We start from the raw sequence: 17,790 nt of genomic DNA, 5'->3' as shown, positions 1-17,790 counted from the left end.
TGAGGAACACCACTACTTAAGAGGGAGGCAGAAAAAGTGGAGTCAGCTAAGGAAATTGGGAGGAAACCGTGATAGCAGTAACAGCAAACATATGCTACTAGAAGCCAGGGAGGAAAAGAAGGAAGGAAAAGCTGTGGTCGACCAGTGCCAGATGCTGCTACGAGAGAGGCTGAGTAAGATGAGGACTGGAGAGAGTTGATTGGATTTGGAAATGATGAGATCCTGATCTCTTTTGCTAAAGCTTGGGATGTGGTAGTGGTGGGGAGTAAAGACTTCAGTGGCTTAAAGAGTGAAGGAAATCCCCAGATCTACAGCAGATTAGATCTTTAAAACATTTGAAACACCATAATTTAAAAATACATGGCTGAACTAGATGTTGGAGATTTTTTTTTATTAAATTTTTTAAAAAAATTTATTCATTTATTTATTGGCTGCATTCGGTTTCGTTGCTGCATGCGGGCTTTCTCTAGTTGCTGAGAGCGGGGGCTACTCTTCATTGTGGTGCACGGGCTCCTCATTGTAGTGTCTTCTCTTGTGGTGAAGCACGGGCTCTAGGCGCGTGGGCTTCAACAGTTGCGGAACATGGACTCAATAGTTGTGGCTCACGGGCTCTACAACACAGGCTCAATAGTTGTGGTGCATGGGCTTAGCCGCGTCGTGGGATGCGGAATCTTCCCAGAGCAGGACTTGAACCCATGTCCTCTGCATTGGCAGGCAGATTCCCAACCACTGCGCCACCTAGGAAGTCCATGATGTTGGAGATTCTTTTTTTTTTTTTTTTTTTAATTTTTTTTCCTTTCAGTGAGGTTTTTTTTTTTGGGTAAATTTATTTATTTTATTTATTTATTGGCTGTGTTGGGTCTTCGTTGCTGCACATGGGCTTTCTCTAGTTGCTGAGAGCGGGGGCTACTCTTCATTGTGGTGCACGGACTCCTCATTGTAGTGGCTTCTCTTGTTGTGGAGCACAGGCTCTAGGCATGTGGGCTTCAATAATTGTGGCACATGGGCTCAATAGTTGTGGCTCACGGGCTCTAGAGCACAGGCTCAATAGTTGTGGCACACGGGCTTAGTTGCTCCATGGCATGTGGAATCTTCCCAGAGCAGGGCTCAAACCTGTGTCCTCTGCATTGGCAGGTGGATTCTTAACCACTGCACCATCTAGGAAGTCCGATGTTGGAGATTCTTTTTTTTTTTTTAATTTTTTTTTGGGGTACACCAAGTTCAATCATCTGTTTTTATACACATATCCCCGTATTCCCTCCCTTCCTTGACTCCCCCCCTCGAGTCCCCCCCACCCTCCCCACCCCAGTCCTCTAAGGCATCTTCCATCCTCAAGTTGGACTCCCTTTGTTATACAACAACTTCCCACTGACTATCTATTTTACAGTTGGTAGTATATATATGTCTGTGCTACTCTCTCGCTTCGTCTCAGCTTCCCCTTCACCCCCCGCCCCCTCCCAAACCTCGAGTTCTCCAGTCCATTCTCTGCATCTGCGTCCTTGTTCTTGTCACTGAGTTCATCAGTACCATTTTTAGATTCCGTATATGTGAGTTAGCATACAATATTTGTCTTTCTCTTCCTGACTTACTTCACTCTGTATGATCAGAGAGTTGAGTGAGACCTGGAGTTGGTGTTTGCTCTGGGAATAGCCACCAATTTTTGGTGATCTGAAGATTGGGTCTAAAGGCCTTGTACGAGGTCAGGAAACCAAATCTAAAGCCTGCACCAAAGTGGGAAATTGGATCAAAGCCCCTGAAAGGGAATCCACAGTGGATGAACCAGGAAAAAAAACATGCCGGATGGAAACGGTAAGGCTCCTTGTTGAATCAGTTTGCAGTATAACAAATTATCACACATTAGAGGCTTAAAACAGCACACATTTCTTTTCTCAGTTTCTGTGGGTTAGAGGCTGGGACACAGCTTAACAGGATTCTCTGCTTCAGCGTCTCACCAGGCTGCAGTTCAGGTATTAGATGGGGCCTTGGTTTCATCAGAGGCTTGACTGGGGGAAAATCCGCTTCCTCTATTTGCTGGACAAATAAGTTTTCTTTCTGCTGTATGACTGAGGGCCCCAGCTTCTTATGGCTGTTAGCTAGTCTGTTCTCAGGTCCTAGAAGCTGCCTGCAGTTCTCTGCCACGTGGTGCTGTGCACAGGCAGTTTGCAACATGGCAGTTTGGTTCTTCAAGGCCAGCAGGAGAGTCTCTCTTCAGCCTGCTAAGATGGAGTTCTATACAACGTAAGTCTAGAATCATGTTATAATGTAAGTCTAGAATCATGTCATCTTCCTCCAAACAGTGTTTCTTTCATTGCTTGTGCCAGGCCCCTGGGGGCACCAGCAATCTGGGATCACCTTAATCCAAGTTCAGGGCCTGAGTTTTTACTGGGTCATCTGTTCACAACAGGACATCTGTTCATATAAGGGCTGGTTATTTTACTTTTGGCCGTACCCCAAGACTTGCAGGATCTGTTCTCCAACTAGGGATTGCACCCGGGCCACAGCAGTGAAAACCCAGAACTCTAACCACTAGGAAACCAGGGTACTCCCAAGGGCTGTTTATTTCTGTCTTCACCTTTACTCCTAGAGTGCAGCAGTGTGTATGCTGGTGGTGGTGGAAGGCAGTGGTAGTTCAAGGTCTCTATCCTCGATTGGTCCTGGACTCCTTTGTTTCTCTAGTCCTGTGAAGCCACCAAAAGCATAACTAAGTCTCTTAGCTATCTCTTTCAGATGGGCAAGTGCTCCCAGGACAAAAATGGTCCTGAGTGCTAACCTCACCTCTCTGAATTTCCACTGTCTCTTGGTTCTTGGCCTGATGATTTCTCATTAATATTTTAATATATATGTATAGTAAAATATATTTACATTATATTAGTATGTATTATTTTATATAATTATATAATTTATTAAAATATATAATTTATTCATATATTAATATACACATATATTTATATTACAATTACATATTTATATTAAAATATAAATGTTTTTTAAAAATTAATTTTTATTGGAGTATAGCTGATTTACAATATTAGTTTCTGCTCTTCAGCTAAGTGGATCAGTTATACATATATCCACTCTTTTTGAGATTCTATTCCCATATAGGTCATTACAGAGTACTGAGTAGAGTTCCCTGTGCTATACAGTAGGTCCTTATTAGTCATCAATTTTACATATAGTAGTGTGTATACATCAATCCCATTCTCCCAATTTATCCAATCCCCCCACCCCCTTTCCTCCCTGATAACCATAAGTTTTCTTCATCTGTGACTTCATTTTGGTTTTGTAAATAGGTTCATTTGTACTATTTTTTTAGATTCCACATATAAGCAATATATGATAGTTGTCTTTCTCTGACTTACTTCACTCAGTATGGCAATGTCTAGGTCCATCTGGTGCTTTAATATTTTTAAGATATGTTTTATATTTCACGCAGATGTTAAAAATTTCTTCAGCATGAGAGGGGGTCTGAATTACCTAGTTTACCATTACTGGAAACCAATCTTTTGCATCTTAACTGCATTTAACCCCAACAACAAAGTTGTAGAAATTTGAATCTTAATTTTATTTCTCAAATGACAAACAGAAAATTTGATTTTAAGCCAGGTACGTTTTATAATCCTAATAAAGAGTAGAAAGTCTTTAGAATAAATCTTACAAAAAAAGGTACAAGACCTTAACAGAAAACATAAAAAATTTTAGTGAAAAACACTTATGACCCAATAAATGGAAGCATAATCCCTAATTTAATTACTTCCTCTGGTGTCATTTATCTTGTTCCTCTATCTCCTGCATTTCCTGGAAACTGGAATTTACATTTTGAGTTTTGATAGATGAGGTTAAATATTTCTGGTTAGATTACATCACAGGTGATACTGTCTACTTCACATTTCAGCAGATCAGAAAACGTATCTGGTTATTCCACCATGAGTGATGCTAAGAGCAACCTGTGAATTAGGTAATGGACCACTTGATGGAATGATCTTCAGATTTTATTAGTTGATTAGAATTTTTATCATTTATTAGAAATTATTTTTATGGCCATTACAAAATTTATGACAAAAATAATGTTTCCCTTTTTTTCATTGACAAATATAATCTATTCCTTTTGCCAATACAAAAATACTTCAAATCAATTGGACTTTCTATATATTTAAAAAATAATTGCAATACTCTTCATTTTAGACTGCACAACCAATTACCATGCAGCCAACTTGTACTGGGTTGGCCAAAATGTTCATGTGGCGGAACAAACCTGAATGAACTTTTTGGCAAACCAATACATCCCAAACCACATCCACCACATATAAAAAATTTCTGATATTCTGAAGGTAGAGATTTGGGGCTGTAGTCTGGAGTTTTGCCTCTAGGAACCCTGCTCAGCGTATCTATTACCTCCTTCTCATTCCTGACTGGCTTCACTTTGGGTTGTGACACCACGCTCCTTAGGCACAGGTTAACAAACTCCTCCAGCACGTCCTTGTCCAAAAGGAGCAGCATGTGCTCTACAGCTGGCTGCAACAGTCACGCCAAGTGGCAGAGCATCGTGTTGGCTATCCACAGCATGTTGTAAGTGCTGCTGTGAGTAAAGATGTCAGTATTTGGCTCCTGGTTCTGCTCAGCCCAGTGGCCTTATGAGACCCAGATGAAGCTCTTCTGTCTGAACTGACTGGCCAGAGGACTCTGACAGCCTCATGTCTAGCCTAGCTGCCTTTGTGAACGCAGCAACTACTTTGTGGCTCATACATATTGATGCTAATCTGCTGACTCACCAGTCATAGCTGGGCCTGTAACTTCCCAACCTTTCCCTGGGTCATCCTTCAGTTTCTCTAACCTTTGGACCAGGTGTGTGAGGAAAGGCCTGGGGTTCTACAGGACAACCATACTATGAAGATCAGAGGTGATAAAAACTGACAAGGCTTTCAGTCTGTGCTTGTGATTTCCCCTTGTTCCTACCCTCTCTCAGTTCACATCTGCCTTCCCTTCTTAAACGCCTACGCCATGCAAGTCAAGCTCCTTCATCAGAAACAAAGATTAAGAGCTTACAGAGACTGCTTAACCAGCTCCCATGAGAGTGTAAAGTCAAATCCCTTATATATACACATATGTACTAGTACTTCTGCTTCTGACTGAATGCCGACTGATACAATTATATACAAGGGGAAATGATGAGGCTATTGAGACTACCTAAAACAGTGTTTGTCACTACACTCTCAAAACACCTAAAATCTGTATTGTAGCACATATTCTTACCACCTCTCCGGTAGATTTTTAACTCCCTGAGGTAGGAACTTCTTATCTCTGTATGACCAGTGCAGGATTGTGCTTAGCACAGCAATTCTTTATTTAACGAATAATTTGCAACAACTCTGCTGACCATATCAAAATCTCCTTTAAGTAACATCTTAGTCAATGAAAATAGCAATTATCCATATCGTACATATTTTCAAATATTTCCTTATTATGTAAGTTATCCCTTTGTTTACAAGTAAATCCTTATACAAGTATGGGAGAATTAAATGCGGACAGACCTATGGAAGGGCAGAATTTTCTAACTTATCTGCTGGATTCTTGAGAGTGATTTTATGACAATTTTTCTGACACTAAAATGAAAATAAAGTCAATGATATAATCTGATATATAAGATTTCCTTTAGTTATTTTAAAAGTACTGAAAAGCTTTAAATTTCCCATAACCTACCAGCAAAAAATAGCTTGCCACTAATAGTTTTATAAACAAGATTATCAGTTCAATGACATCTTTAATTTTTACTCATGTAACAAATGTTGAAATAATATTTCGGAAAATTATGCATCTTGAAAAACTTCGTTTCCACTGTCACTTTATTACAAGATAGTTGAATTAATTCAAATTTAAACTGTAACTTGATAGTTTTTAGTCAGGTATCAAGTTTTATTCAAAGCAAACTGCTTACTCAAAAGTGATCATGGAACAACTCAAAATGCAGAGCAAGAAGGATGAGAGAAACATCTTACTGGCCAACAGATTGTTTTAATTCTCTCATTATATGAAACAAACTTTTCATTTTTAGGAAAGGGAAACTGTAACTTCAGTAGACAGCAATACAGAGAGATTTTGTCACATAGCCTAGTTTCCATTTAGTCAGTCAACTGTTTCTAGCTGTCTCAATTGGGATAGATGCATTTACAGAACTGGTTGTGCTTGAGCCTTCTTTGCGAGCAGCTTTAGATCTGCAATGCACTTGGCAATTGTCTCCTTTTCCTGTGATTAGGAAAGAGAAAGCTGGTTAGAACTTTTCAAATCAGGGAAAGGTATAAACAATGTAATTCTAAAGGATACCTCCTACAAGAAGTTCCTACTGAACCTCAAGATGGATTACTGGCTTAATATGATAGACTACTAAAAATAGTTCATAGCTTTTATGAGTGAAACCTGTCTAGAGGTTGAAGCTAGATACTCCTGTGACCATGTGCCACTGATGTTAGGTTTTTACAGCTAACAGCTGCTTGAAAAAGACCAACCTAACAAACATTAGTAATACAGAAATGTTAAGAAAGAATAAAAATAATTTTTAGTCTCTTTTGTATACTTTCGTGTTTTCCAAGTTTCTTAAATAAGTGTATCACTTTTATGTAAAAAACAGTTTATTTTAAAAAACCCAATTCATTAAATGTTGACAGACCCTGTTTTTCTAGTCCTGCATGGTTATGCAGAAAAGGACCAGAAATGCCTAAGTATACTATCTATCTCTCTTGGAAAGAAGAAATCAAGTCATAAATAAATAAAAAAAGAACATAAAATTTAAAAAGGAAATCACATTTATGTAAAAAGTAGAAAAGATTTCTATTCAAGACCAATGAATTAAGTGGCTGGGAAGGGAAATCATGGAATTAGATTTAGACTTGCCCAGCCTCTGTTTTACAGAGGAACATGATGGTTAATATTTCCCAAATGTTGGAACTTGAACATAAGTCTGTTCAATGAGTGTTGTCAACAATCTTTCCACTCTTTTTGACCTATGAGGTGAAGAGACCCATTGGTAACCAAACCTTGAGGAAGGAGGAAACCTATCATGGCAGTTGTGCAGCATCTTCTAGGTTACCACTAACCAGAAAAATAAACCAGGGCCATCCCAATGTCTCTAGGCTAAAGGCCCTTTACCAGCTATTTCTATCCTATCAGAGACAGCAATACAACTCCAGAAGCTTCAAAACATCACGTACCTGCTGCACAGAGATGCTCTGTACCACGTGCTTCTCCACCCAGTTTATCATGTGCTCTTTCTCCTTTTGACGCATCATATTCTGCACAGAGATGTGATAGTCCAGGCGATTCTTTACCTCCCTGTATACTCTATGCAGCCGTTCCCGGTAAGTGACCTCCAAGACCATGGCAATGTTATTCTGAAGCAAAATCAAGAAGTGATGAAAACTGAGGCAGACACTAAGGAATTTGTCCAAGGTTATAGAGCCAATGAATTGTGAAGCCAAGACGTGATTACAAGGAGCCAGGCTACAAAGCCCATGCTCTTAAAGATCCATTTTAACTTGTGACTAATGTTGTCAAATTCCACAAAAAAGTTGTACTGCTTCATTCTCTCACCAGCAACACAAATGCTTGTTACTCCAAACCCTGACCAATGGTGTTTATAAAACATTTTACTCTCCACTATTCTGATAAGCAGAAAAAAATATCAATTTTAATTGTCATTACTTAAGGAGAAAATTTACATATTTAGAAGCCATTTACATTTACTTATATCTTTATAAATTGCTCACATCCTACACTTAGTTTTTACTGGGATGCTGGTCTATCCTAAGGTAACTACTCTTTTGTGTCACATGGAACACATGTATCCTTCCTAGTTTGTCTCAACTTTGTTTATGGTAATTTCTGCATGTAAAATTTTAAATTTTTAATGAGATCAACATAACAATTATTCCTCTTATAGTTCCTGGATTTTTAAAAACTGAAGTATAACTGACATACGATATTATATTAATTTCAGGTATATAAACACGACTGGATATCTGTATATATTGTGAAATGCCCACCACGATGAGTCTAGTTAACATCCGTCACCATGCAAGTTTCTGCATTTTGTTGTCTTTATTAGAAAGGCCTTGCCATTCCAAGGGTACTGTACTGTTTTTCATGTTCTCTTTTTCTACTTTTATGGTTTCATTTCTTATTTAAAGATCTTTAATTCATCTGAAATTTGTTTTGGTATAAGGCAAAAAAGTGGAAAACAACCCTATATCTACCAAGATAACTGTTTGTCTTTCCCCCTCTAAGATGAAAATGCCACCTTTCTAAACTGCCTTATGTGTTTAGGTCTATCTCTAGACCCCCTAATCTGCTGTGCCAATTTGACTTTCTATTCATATAGTGTACCATGCTATTGAAAATTCCTTAGAATTTTATGAGTTTTAATATTTGGTAAGACTTCATTACTTCTCTTTTTCAGAATACTCCTGAATATTCTTTTTATTTTTCTATCAATAATCAATTTGTTCAAGCCCCAACACCCCCCACCCCTAGTCTATTAGTATTTTCTTTCTAGGAACTTGTGAAATTTGGAGATTAAAGTAGGGAGAATTTGATATCCTTATATTACTGAGTCTTGCGTTTTTAGAACCTTATTCCTCACAAGCATTTTACATTTTTCAAAGTAAAAAAACCTGTACATTTCTAGTTAAGTTTCCTCCTAGGCATCTTTTCCTAAATGGTTTATCTTTTCTCGCACACTTAATGAATGACTGCTATTTGTATATAAAAGTCTACTGATTTTGTTTATTCAATAGGAATTTTGTACCCAGATACCTTACTGAATTTGCTTATGGCTTTAAGAATTAAGTTGATTCTCTCAGGTTTCCTAGGTATATAATCAGGTAATCTATAAATAAGGATAACTTTACCCTTTCTGATTTTTATACCTCTTCCTTTCTCTTCTCTAAAATCACCTACCACCTCCAGAATAACATTGAATTAATAATGGTGACAGGGATATTGTCATCTTCTAGTCTGTAATGAGAATCCTTATAGGCCCACCTGTTATTATACATAACAGGCTTGAGATATTAATCTCAAGTAAGTCCCCAATACTTCTAGGTACATTTTTTTTAGTTCATTCACTCTCCTGTTCTTCTTTCTCCTCAAATCTCTAACATCTCTTTGACTACTTTCCTTTTCAGCAAATGACCTACCTTCCTCAAATAGCCCTTACCAAGGTCACCAACCTCCATGTTGCTAAATCCTATGCTAAATTCTTAGACCCTTACTACTCTACCATAAGTAGGGCAACTGCAAATTAAAATGATCCTTGCTTCCACCAGTTACTTTCCTTCATGTTCTAGCCTTACAGCTGTTAAGTGCCACTTGTAAACTCATGGTTCTCAAATCTCCAGTCTGGAATTCTCCCCAGTGATTCCAGACTCATATGTCTAATGGTCTACCTAACAACTCTACTTGGCTAACTCACAGGCATTTGAAACCAATGCACACAAGACTGAAGACTACTTTCAACAAGGCAATCAGAGTGGGATCACAAGTGAGATCACATCACTCCTCTGCCTAAAAGATTCAATGACTTTCTCTCTCATTCTGAGTACAAGTCAAAGTCCTCACAGAAACCTGTAAGACTAGCCCTTGGCCACTCTCTGCATTGCTTCCTCTTACCTTCCTCGTCACCCATTCCACTTCAGTTACATTGGCCTCCTTACTTTTCCTTGTCTATATCAAGCAAGGGCCCTTGTGATAGTTCTTCCCTCTGCCTAGAATACTATTTCCTCAGTAATCCACGTAGCCTGCACCATCACTTTGTCAGGCCTCTGCTCACATGAGAAGCCTTTCTAGGCTGCCCAATAACAACAGTAATAACTCCCTCCTCCTAAAATATCTTTTCCTTTAACATAAGTTCATTATTCTACATGTGTTTCATACAAGTTGACATTCCCATCTGCTTATTTTTTCCTGTCCTTCTCTCAACCTCTGGCTAGAAAGTAGACGCCAGGAAGGCACTTTGTTTTGTTCTCTGCTGTATTCCCTGCACCTTGCCTTGACCAGTGTCCACACACAAAATACACCTATTAAATAAATATTTCATAAATAAATAAAAATTTTAACGACTATCATTTGATTCTTATAAAAAAGCTACACCTTCAAAAGCCAGATTTTGTTTGTGCATACATATTGCCTATGAGGCAGGGAGCGTTCGCTGGTTGTAACCTAAATAGGCATGGAAAGATATTTCTAAAATTTCTGAGAATTTCAAACATATAAATGTTTAAGAATCTTTCACGATACTGTTTTAAAAAATAGACTCTTGGATACCTCCTAACAGAGATTCTAATCCCACAGGTCTTGGAATGGGTCCAAAAATTTGCACCAAAGATGACTGATGCACATGGTACCAAGACTACACTAGGAAATACTGACCCAGATCTGTAATATTTCAGACACTTACTTTACCTCAGCACCTCATTTTTCATTTCACAGGTGCTTCTATAACATAAAATTTCAATATAAGGACATCTCACTTTAAATATCAGGCATAAAGTACTGGGCTCAAAGAAAATAACAACAAAATGCTCGAATATGTTCCTAAAGTTGTTTTAGAAACTAAATATTGTGAATTTGAAATGTAAGGTATCAGATTTCCTTACAGTTAAGTATGTTAAATAAGACTTTCTTACAGGGAGCGTGTATGAAATTTTCGCTCTGTGTGGATTCAAAATGTGTTCTTTTATACTTTTTACTCTTCCTAGTTTTACAGTAATAATTCTAATTATTTATCTACTTGATAGGTCTTAGATGTCTAAATAGCTGTAACTGCCAACACCCACCCAAATATTCTTTTTCTAAACAAAATATGCTCAACCTATCCAACTATTTCTTATAACATTCTAATTTTTTGTTTTAAATGCATGCAAATGCATAACTTCACTTGCCTTAGAAAGCTCTGAAACCTACCCTCTGGACATCAAAAAGGTAATGGCGCTTTTGAACCAGTGCCTGCTGCGACTTCTCCAGATCAATTGCATCCTGGATTTGTTTGATGGAAGCCTGTTTCACTTCTTCTAGTTGGGCAATTTTTTGCTGCAATTATGATTTATAACAAAGATCAGTGAAAGCACCACAGGTAATAAAAACAGATTCATTTTATGCTTCCTCAAAGTCATACCCCTCATTTGTGAAAACACCCACACATAAGGAGAACTACACAAATTCCTAAAAAGAGTTGCCCATAATAGCTATGCAGTATCTTGCTGAATGAAAAAAACTATGGAAAAGCTGGAGAAAGTCTGGTACATTTTTAAAAATTTATCTCAAATTAGTAATACCATTAATAATTAGATTCATTTCTGTATGCTCTGCCCCTATCATTTGTACTAAAAACATCGCTTTGACACTTCTACTACGGTCTAAAGTGGGAAATATGATTTATGGTTCTTACCTCATTGAGTTTATCAGCAAATTCCCCAATAGAGGCACCATATTTTTTAACTGCGTAGATAAGCAATCCTATTGTTGATATGGCAGAGAAGGTCTCTGGAGTTATCACATATATTTCTTTGGAGAGTAAATATAAGATAAGCCCAGTTCCGAGCACATAGGGTCCTAAAATAAGAAAAAGTTATTTTATGAGGGATATGCTATGTCTAAAAGGGGAAGACAGAGAGATCCTTCCGCATTTAATTAATTGAAGGCAAAGTTAATAATGATTTTAAATAATCAGATTCAAAAACAGAACACTAGGTAAGAACCAGTAGGATAGGGTTGAAAGAACAAGGATCTGGACCCATGGAAATCTAACTCTACAAACTTATAAAACATTGAGCAATATAGATGATTCTCTGAGCTTAGTTTCCTTAACTGTAAAATGGGAATAGTATCTTCTTCATAGGGTTGATGAAACTGAGAAAGAATGTACATTAAGTATCTAGTAGAACTGCTTAAAAGACAGGAAATATTTTATAAAGATGTCAGGTTACTTTCAGAAGTAATTTGTGCAGCAAAATATACTATTTATTGAGTGGGGACATTGGTCAGAATAAAATTTACCCACTCTTGCCTATTTACTGAATAGGAACCTGACACTGGAAATAAGCAAACAAAACAGATACAACTATAAAGTAGCATGTATGTAAAAGAACTAAATAAGAGGATTCTCAATTAATGCTTCAAATATGGCCATCTTTTTCTTTTACCAGGCCATGAATTCTGCAAGGACACAAACCATGATGTACACTTCTTTAGGATTTTCCTCTATGCCTCACAAGATGCTAGGTAGGGTTAAAGCAGGTCTTTAGGGAAGCAGTTTACAGTGTTTCTGAGCAACACAGGTACCAAAGGATGTTAGGATGTACTATGAGAATAAAAGGGTTACATTTTCAAATATATTTTACCCAGAGTTTCCCATACAAAGTTTCAACAGTTCACTTAAAAAAGAAATTGGCCTTCAATGTATAAATTTTAAGTGTGAATGTACAAAAGAGGCCTATCATATGCAGCATTTTTACCACCTATGGAGGTCTGAGGAAATTAACGTTTCTTGCAATTTTAGTTACAGAAATGCTATTTTAGGCCACTCCCCAGAGAGATTAAAAAAAAAACCCAAAGTTTGGTTTTCAATGTTTCCTAGTCATAGCAGTATTCAGGTACAGTGGTGTGTGTAGTAGAAAGAACACTAAACTAGAGAACCTGTGTTTAAGTCCAACTCAGTCACTAAAGAGAGAATAAATCTCAGCAAATTCTTTGTTGTCTATTTCTTCTGGGTAATAAAAATGTCTTCATAGAACTGCTGTATGCATTAAATAAAGTGAAAGCTGATCGTATTATAAAAATGAAAGGTTTCAGTACAATTTATGCTTTTAAGAGGAAAAAAAACTGATAAATGTTTCAGTTCTTTTTTCATAATTATACATATACTACATAGTCTCTATTGCCTTACCCGACTTCATTTTAATCTATAGCTCTTTCTATCATTACCTGAAAGTGTATTATACAGTTACTCAATTTTTATTTATTTATTTTGGCTGCTCTGTGTAGCTTGCAGGATTTCAGTTCCCTGACCAGGGACTGAACCTCGGCCCCTGCAGCAAAAGCACCAAGTCCTAACCACTGCAACGTCAGGAATTCCCCAGTTACTCATTTCTTTACTGTCTACCCTACAAAAGATTGCATGTTCCATGATGGCAGGCACTTTAGTTTACCACTGTATGTCTAGAACAGTGCCTAGCACAGAGCAGGCATTCAATAAATTTGGTGTATCTAGAAACGGAGACAACGTTATAAAATCAAGTTAAAATCCCAAATTTATTTCAAAGACAAGTTAAAGCAATCAAATCAATTCTTAAATTGAATCACTACCACACTTTACTTTTAAAAACTGCTGACTTGATTTTTCTGGTATATGTGGAAAAGGTAAGAGACCACTAAAACCCTAGATTAACATAAATCATATCATCCAAACATACTATCAAACATTGGGCAAATGCTCACCTGTTACACCAGTTTTAGGATAAAGGAACTGGAAGAATTCCTCAGGGATCAGCCCAAAACGAACCTTTCCTCCATATTCAGGAAGAGGTGGTACAGGGGCAAGACTTGACTGCCCTGTGTGAAAGATCCTTGTTGCCTGCAATACCCTAAAGATAGAAATTATACAAATTTCAAGCCCACTCTTTAAACAGAGCACAATGTATGAACAATTGTGGATAAGAACAAACAGGAATGAGTATTGAGGCAGTTTCCCTCAATGGGAAACTGTCCTAATGGAAAGAGAACAGACCAAGAACAGGAAGGTCCAATAATTAGCTTTGTGACAAGGGGAAATAACTTACTTAAAGCTGTATGTAACCTTCTACCCAATATTAGAATCCATTCTGTTAAGTTTCATGGGTCATCTGCCTAGCACTTTATATGTCTATTACTAGCACTGAATTATGTAAGAACGTAGACTCTGCAGCCAGACTATCTGGGCTCAAACTTCTAATTTACGCTTTTGTAATCTCTGATTTCTCGAAAGTAAAGTGGAAATAAAGAATATGACCTCAGAGGGTTGCTGTGAGGATTAACTGAGCTAATAAATGTAAAGTACATAGAACGGTGCCTGGCATATGGTAAATTTCTGCGTACGTGGTTAGCTATTACATGTCCACCGTGTTGAGCTCCCTGATGGCAAGAACTCTGACCTTCTTGAATATTCTGTGATGGGGTGCTAAATAAGCACTAAGTAAAACATGCTTTTCCAGTGTTGGACAGCTCTAACTGTGTTCATCCTTTGAACTGAACTACTACATACATCCCCAAAACCTCTACCCACCGGTTCTAAGTTCCTTTTTCTATATAAGATAACGCTCATATATCTGGGTTAAACATCTCAATTCCTTCACCATCCTGATTTTCCACTACAAGCGGTAATCTGGTTTTGTTTACAAAAATGAAGTATACAGAACTGAACACAATACTCTAAATACAGCTTGACCCATTAATTCATGCTACAAATATTAATACATATTGAGAACTTGCTATTGCCATTATTGGCCTTGAACCATTGCATTATTATTGTGGATTTGCAAACTATTCTTGTCATGAAGTAGCCTAAGATTGCATTTTTAGCAATTACAGCATACTGGTATCTCATTAAGATTCTGATGAAATAAAATCCTCTAAACTTTTCATATCTGCTGTCAAGCTTAATCTCCGTCAAATTCTCAGTATGTTTTTATCCCTCCCCTCCCCTCTTATCTCCTTGCAATGTAAGAGTTTATATTATTTCATCGATTATTCTTTATTGCTTGTCTTTTGAATATCATTTCTGCTTCCTGATGTATTATGAGTTAACCACACCAACTTCTGAAATCTAAGAAACATGCTCAAGATTCTTTCATTTGAATCAGGGTTTCTAAACCTCAGCATTATTGACATTTTGGGCTATTGACAATTCTTTGTTGTGGAAGGCTGTTCTGTGCACTTAGAGTGATTAGCAGTATCCCTGTGGCCTTTATACACTAGATGCCAGAAGCACCCCCACCCCCACCCAGTGGTGACAACCAAAAATGTCTCCAGACATTGCCAAATGTCCCCTGGAGGGCAAAACTGCCCCAGGTTGAGAACCATTCATTTAAAGCATAGCACTAAAGAACTTGCTTTAGGCGGACACAAATCCTCTCCTTAAATGGCTGTCTTAGTTCAAACCCTCATCAACTCTTGCCTAAACAAGCTAGCAATCCAAAACCTGGTCTCTTGGCTTCTCCTCAAATACCCCTTAAACCTAGCCCCCTCCCTGCTGCTTTGAAAGTTTTTTAAAAATGCAAACTTGACTTTAAAACTCTTCAATAGGCTCTCTCCTGTCCACAGAAAACAAACTACTTAATATAGCGTTCGTGATTCAGCACCTGTCAAATTTTATATCCTCATCTTCCTTCATTCTTTTACTCTCCAGCTATATGGAACTACTTACAGCTTTCAAAAACAAACACAAACACAAACAAAAACAAACACAAACAAAAACAAACCTGATGCTGCTCCTCCTGCCTGGTTACACTTTTCACTTAATGACTACCGAGACCAACCAGCCTTCAGAACATCTCAAGTACACCCTTTATAAAGGACTCTCCAATCTTGGGCTGACATTTATTCACCCAACAAAACATTTCTGACTTTCTATTTATGTTAGGCACCGGAATATAATAATAAGCAAAGTCCCAATCTTTGATATTCTAGTGGGGGTTTGGGAAGTGTGAGTGTATAGGCCCATACACAATTTCAGATGGTTGTAAGTTCCATGAAGAAAAATGGGTGAGGGAAGGGGCTAAGGAACAATGGAATGGTGGAAAGGCTTTTTTGGTAGATCAGATGGCATTTGACTCAATGACCTGGGGAAAGGAGAGAAGAGCAAGTACAAAGATCCTGAGGCAACAATAAGCTTGCCAGTTTTTAGAAGAATAGCAAGACGGCCAGTATGGCTAGAGAATGACCTAAAAAGAGAATGTAAGAAGGTAAATCAAGAGGTAGGATGGGGTCAACTCCTGATGAACCATCTTCTGGGTTATCGTAAGTTTGGATTTTATTTCAAGTGGGATGGGCAGCTCTAGAGGGTTTTTCAGGGGAAGGGTGGGGGAACTGACATAATCCCTACTGCTACTGTGAGAATGGCCTGTAATGGGACAAGAACACAGATTCAAGGAGACTAGTTAGGAGACAAATGAAATAGCTTAGGTGAAACATGATGGTGGTTCATACTCCAGTAGTAGTGGCAGTGAAAAAAGTGGTCAGACACTGGATATAATCTGAAGGAAGAGCCTTACTGATATATCAGACATGAAATGTGAAAGAGAATTCAAGGATGCTCCTTGCATCTTGTCTATGTATTTATTACCTATATTACAATTATTTGTTTACTTGTCTGTATGGAATCTTTCTTCTCTGAGAAGCTGGAAGCAGCCAATTATAGCCTCACTCTACCACTTACATAAAAATTACAGAAAAACCAAAGCCACTTTTTCAAGCCATAGGATTGTTACCAAATTTTGCAAGATTTAGGACTAAGTCTGGAAGTAAAAAGAGAAATCCCAAAGAAAACTGACGTTTTATGAAATAATATTAATAACACCTAACATTTACTAAGCACATATCATGTACCAAGCACTGTTTTTAGAGTTCCCAGGAATTAATTTCCTTTATTTTCATAATCCATAATGTACTTTTACCTCTGTTTTGCAGATGGGGAAATTACTGTCCCACAGCTTTTAAGTGGAGGAGCCAGGCGTACCCTCTTGCAGCTTCAGAGCCCTCACTGTACACTACTACTCTATAGCTGCCTCCCCTGGTAGACTGTGCATGAGGTCCGTGAAGGCAGGTACTTAACCTTACTCCTTTTTGTATTTTTGGTTATGTGGGTGGCAAGATAAATATTTACTGAAACAATAAACAATTTCTCTGACCTGACAGTAAAAGTTGTCCCATGGTTCATTGTTTTATTTAGCACAACTTGTCCTAGGATATGCAATCTAGTAACCCTGATTCGGGCTGCGGCAGCTATGTCTGGCTGAAGGTCACAAGGGAGAGAGGCGGGGCTTAGAAGACACCAAAACCAGTTTCTAGCTTAGTTAGAATACATCCACTTGTTCTCTTAATCTTTGCTATTATCTGATACAACGGTGTTCCAGGCAGTTACAGGAACACACGTGTTTGCATGAGACTTCAAGCGTCCCAATATAACCTAAAGAAAGATAATTACCGGCCTAAAGCTAAAAGCAGATTACTCAGAAGTGAAATGAGGTGGTAAAGCAAGGACAAAAGGAAGCATTACACCGCTCACACTTACCCTGGACCGAGGAGGGCTGCGTTCTTCAGAGAGGGGGCTGCAAATACACAAGGCGCAGGTCAGCAAGGTCAAGGTGAAATCTGGTTTGCCCCTTCCTCGGTCCCCGCGGAGCCCAATCACTAAGGTCACGCGTTCTCCATTCCTATCCCCCGCGACCCCACACTCACCTTCCGAGCGCCACTAATCACTCTCCACTCAGGCCCAGTCTCGCCGCGCCCTTCTTCACCCCCTTTCCTCCCACCTGCTCCAAGTAACCCTAGACGCGCTGGTTTGCAATCACTGTGCTAGCCCGGACCAGGGTCTGTACCTCTCACCTGCTGCAGCGGCGACAGAAAGTACCACCCGGGACAGCATCGTCAGGTATCCCACACACACACCCTACAAGCCCAAGTGACCCCCACACAAAAATCTGTCACGGGCAGAAGCAAGATGGGCGCTCACAAGTCTCGCGAGAAGAGAACATTGTGCCCTCTTTTATC

The 17,790-nt window shown here is 38.4% G+C and overlaps 1 protein-coding gene across 1 annotated transcript; it reads right to left on the bottom strand.

Moving 5' to 3' along the window:
* Positions 1-5,825: 5,825 nt before the first annotated feature.
* ATP5PB (ATP synthase peripheral stalk-membrane subunit b) lies at positions 5,826-17,770 on the bottom strand. The gene is made up of 7 exons (XM_057740926.1): positions 17,626-17,770; positions 17,312-17,348; positions 13,483-13,628; positions 11,435-11,598; positions 10,951-11,076; positions 7,203-7,382; positions 5,826-6,240 (listed from the first exon to the last, which is right to left on the bottom strand). The coding sequence occupies exons 1-7, from the start codon at positions 17,663-17,665 to the stop codon at positions 6,163-6,165; spliced, it is 771 nt and encodes a 256-aa protein (XP_057596909.1). The 5' UTR covers positions 17,666-17,770; the 3' UTR covers positions 5,826-6,162.
* Between the last annotated feature and the right edge of the window lie 20 nt (positions 17,771-17,790).

The sequence above is a fragment of the Hippopotamus amphibius genome, chromosome 1 (assembly GCF_030028045.1).
Source record: "Hippopotamus amphibius kiboko isolate mHipAmp2 chromosome 1, mHipAmp2.hap2, whole genome shotgun sequence".
NCBI classification, from domain to species: domain Eukaryota; kingdom Metazoa; phylum Chordata; class Mammalia; order Artiodactyla; family Hippopotamidae; genus Hippopotamus; species Hippopotamus amphibius.
Note: the sequence above shows the minus strand (reverse complement) of the source record. Positions and strands in the feature narration are given on the sequence as shown.

Coding starts and splice junctions, on each gene's coding strand:
- ATP5PB (XM_057740926.1), bottom strand. CDS start 17,665: ATGCTGTCCCGGGTGGTACTTTCTGTCGCCGCTGCAGCAG. Junction 11,077..11,434: donor TTGCTGATAAACTCAATGAG/GTAAGAACCATA, acceptor TCATAATTGCAG/CAAAAAATTGCCCAACTAGA. Junction 7,383..10,950: donor ACCTTTTTGATGTCCAGAGG/GTAGGTTTCAGA, acceptor ATTTTGCTTCAG/AATAACATTGCCATGGTCTT.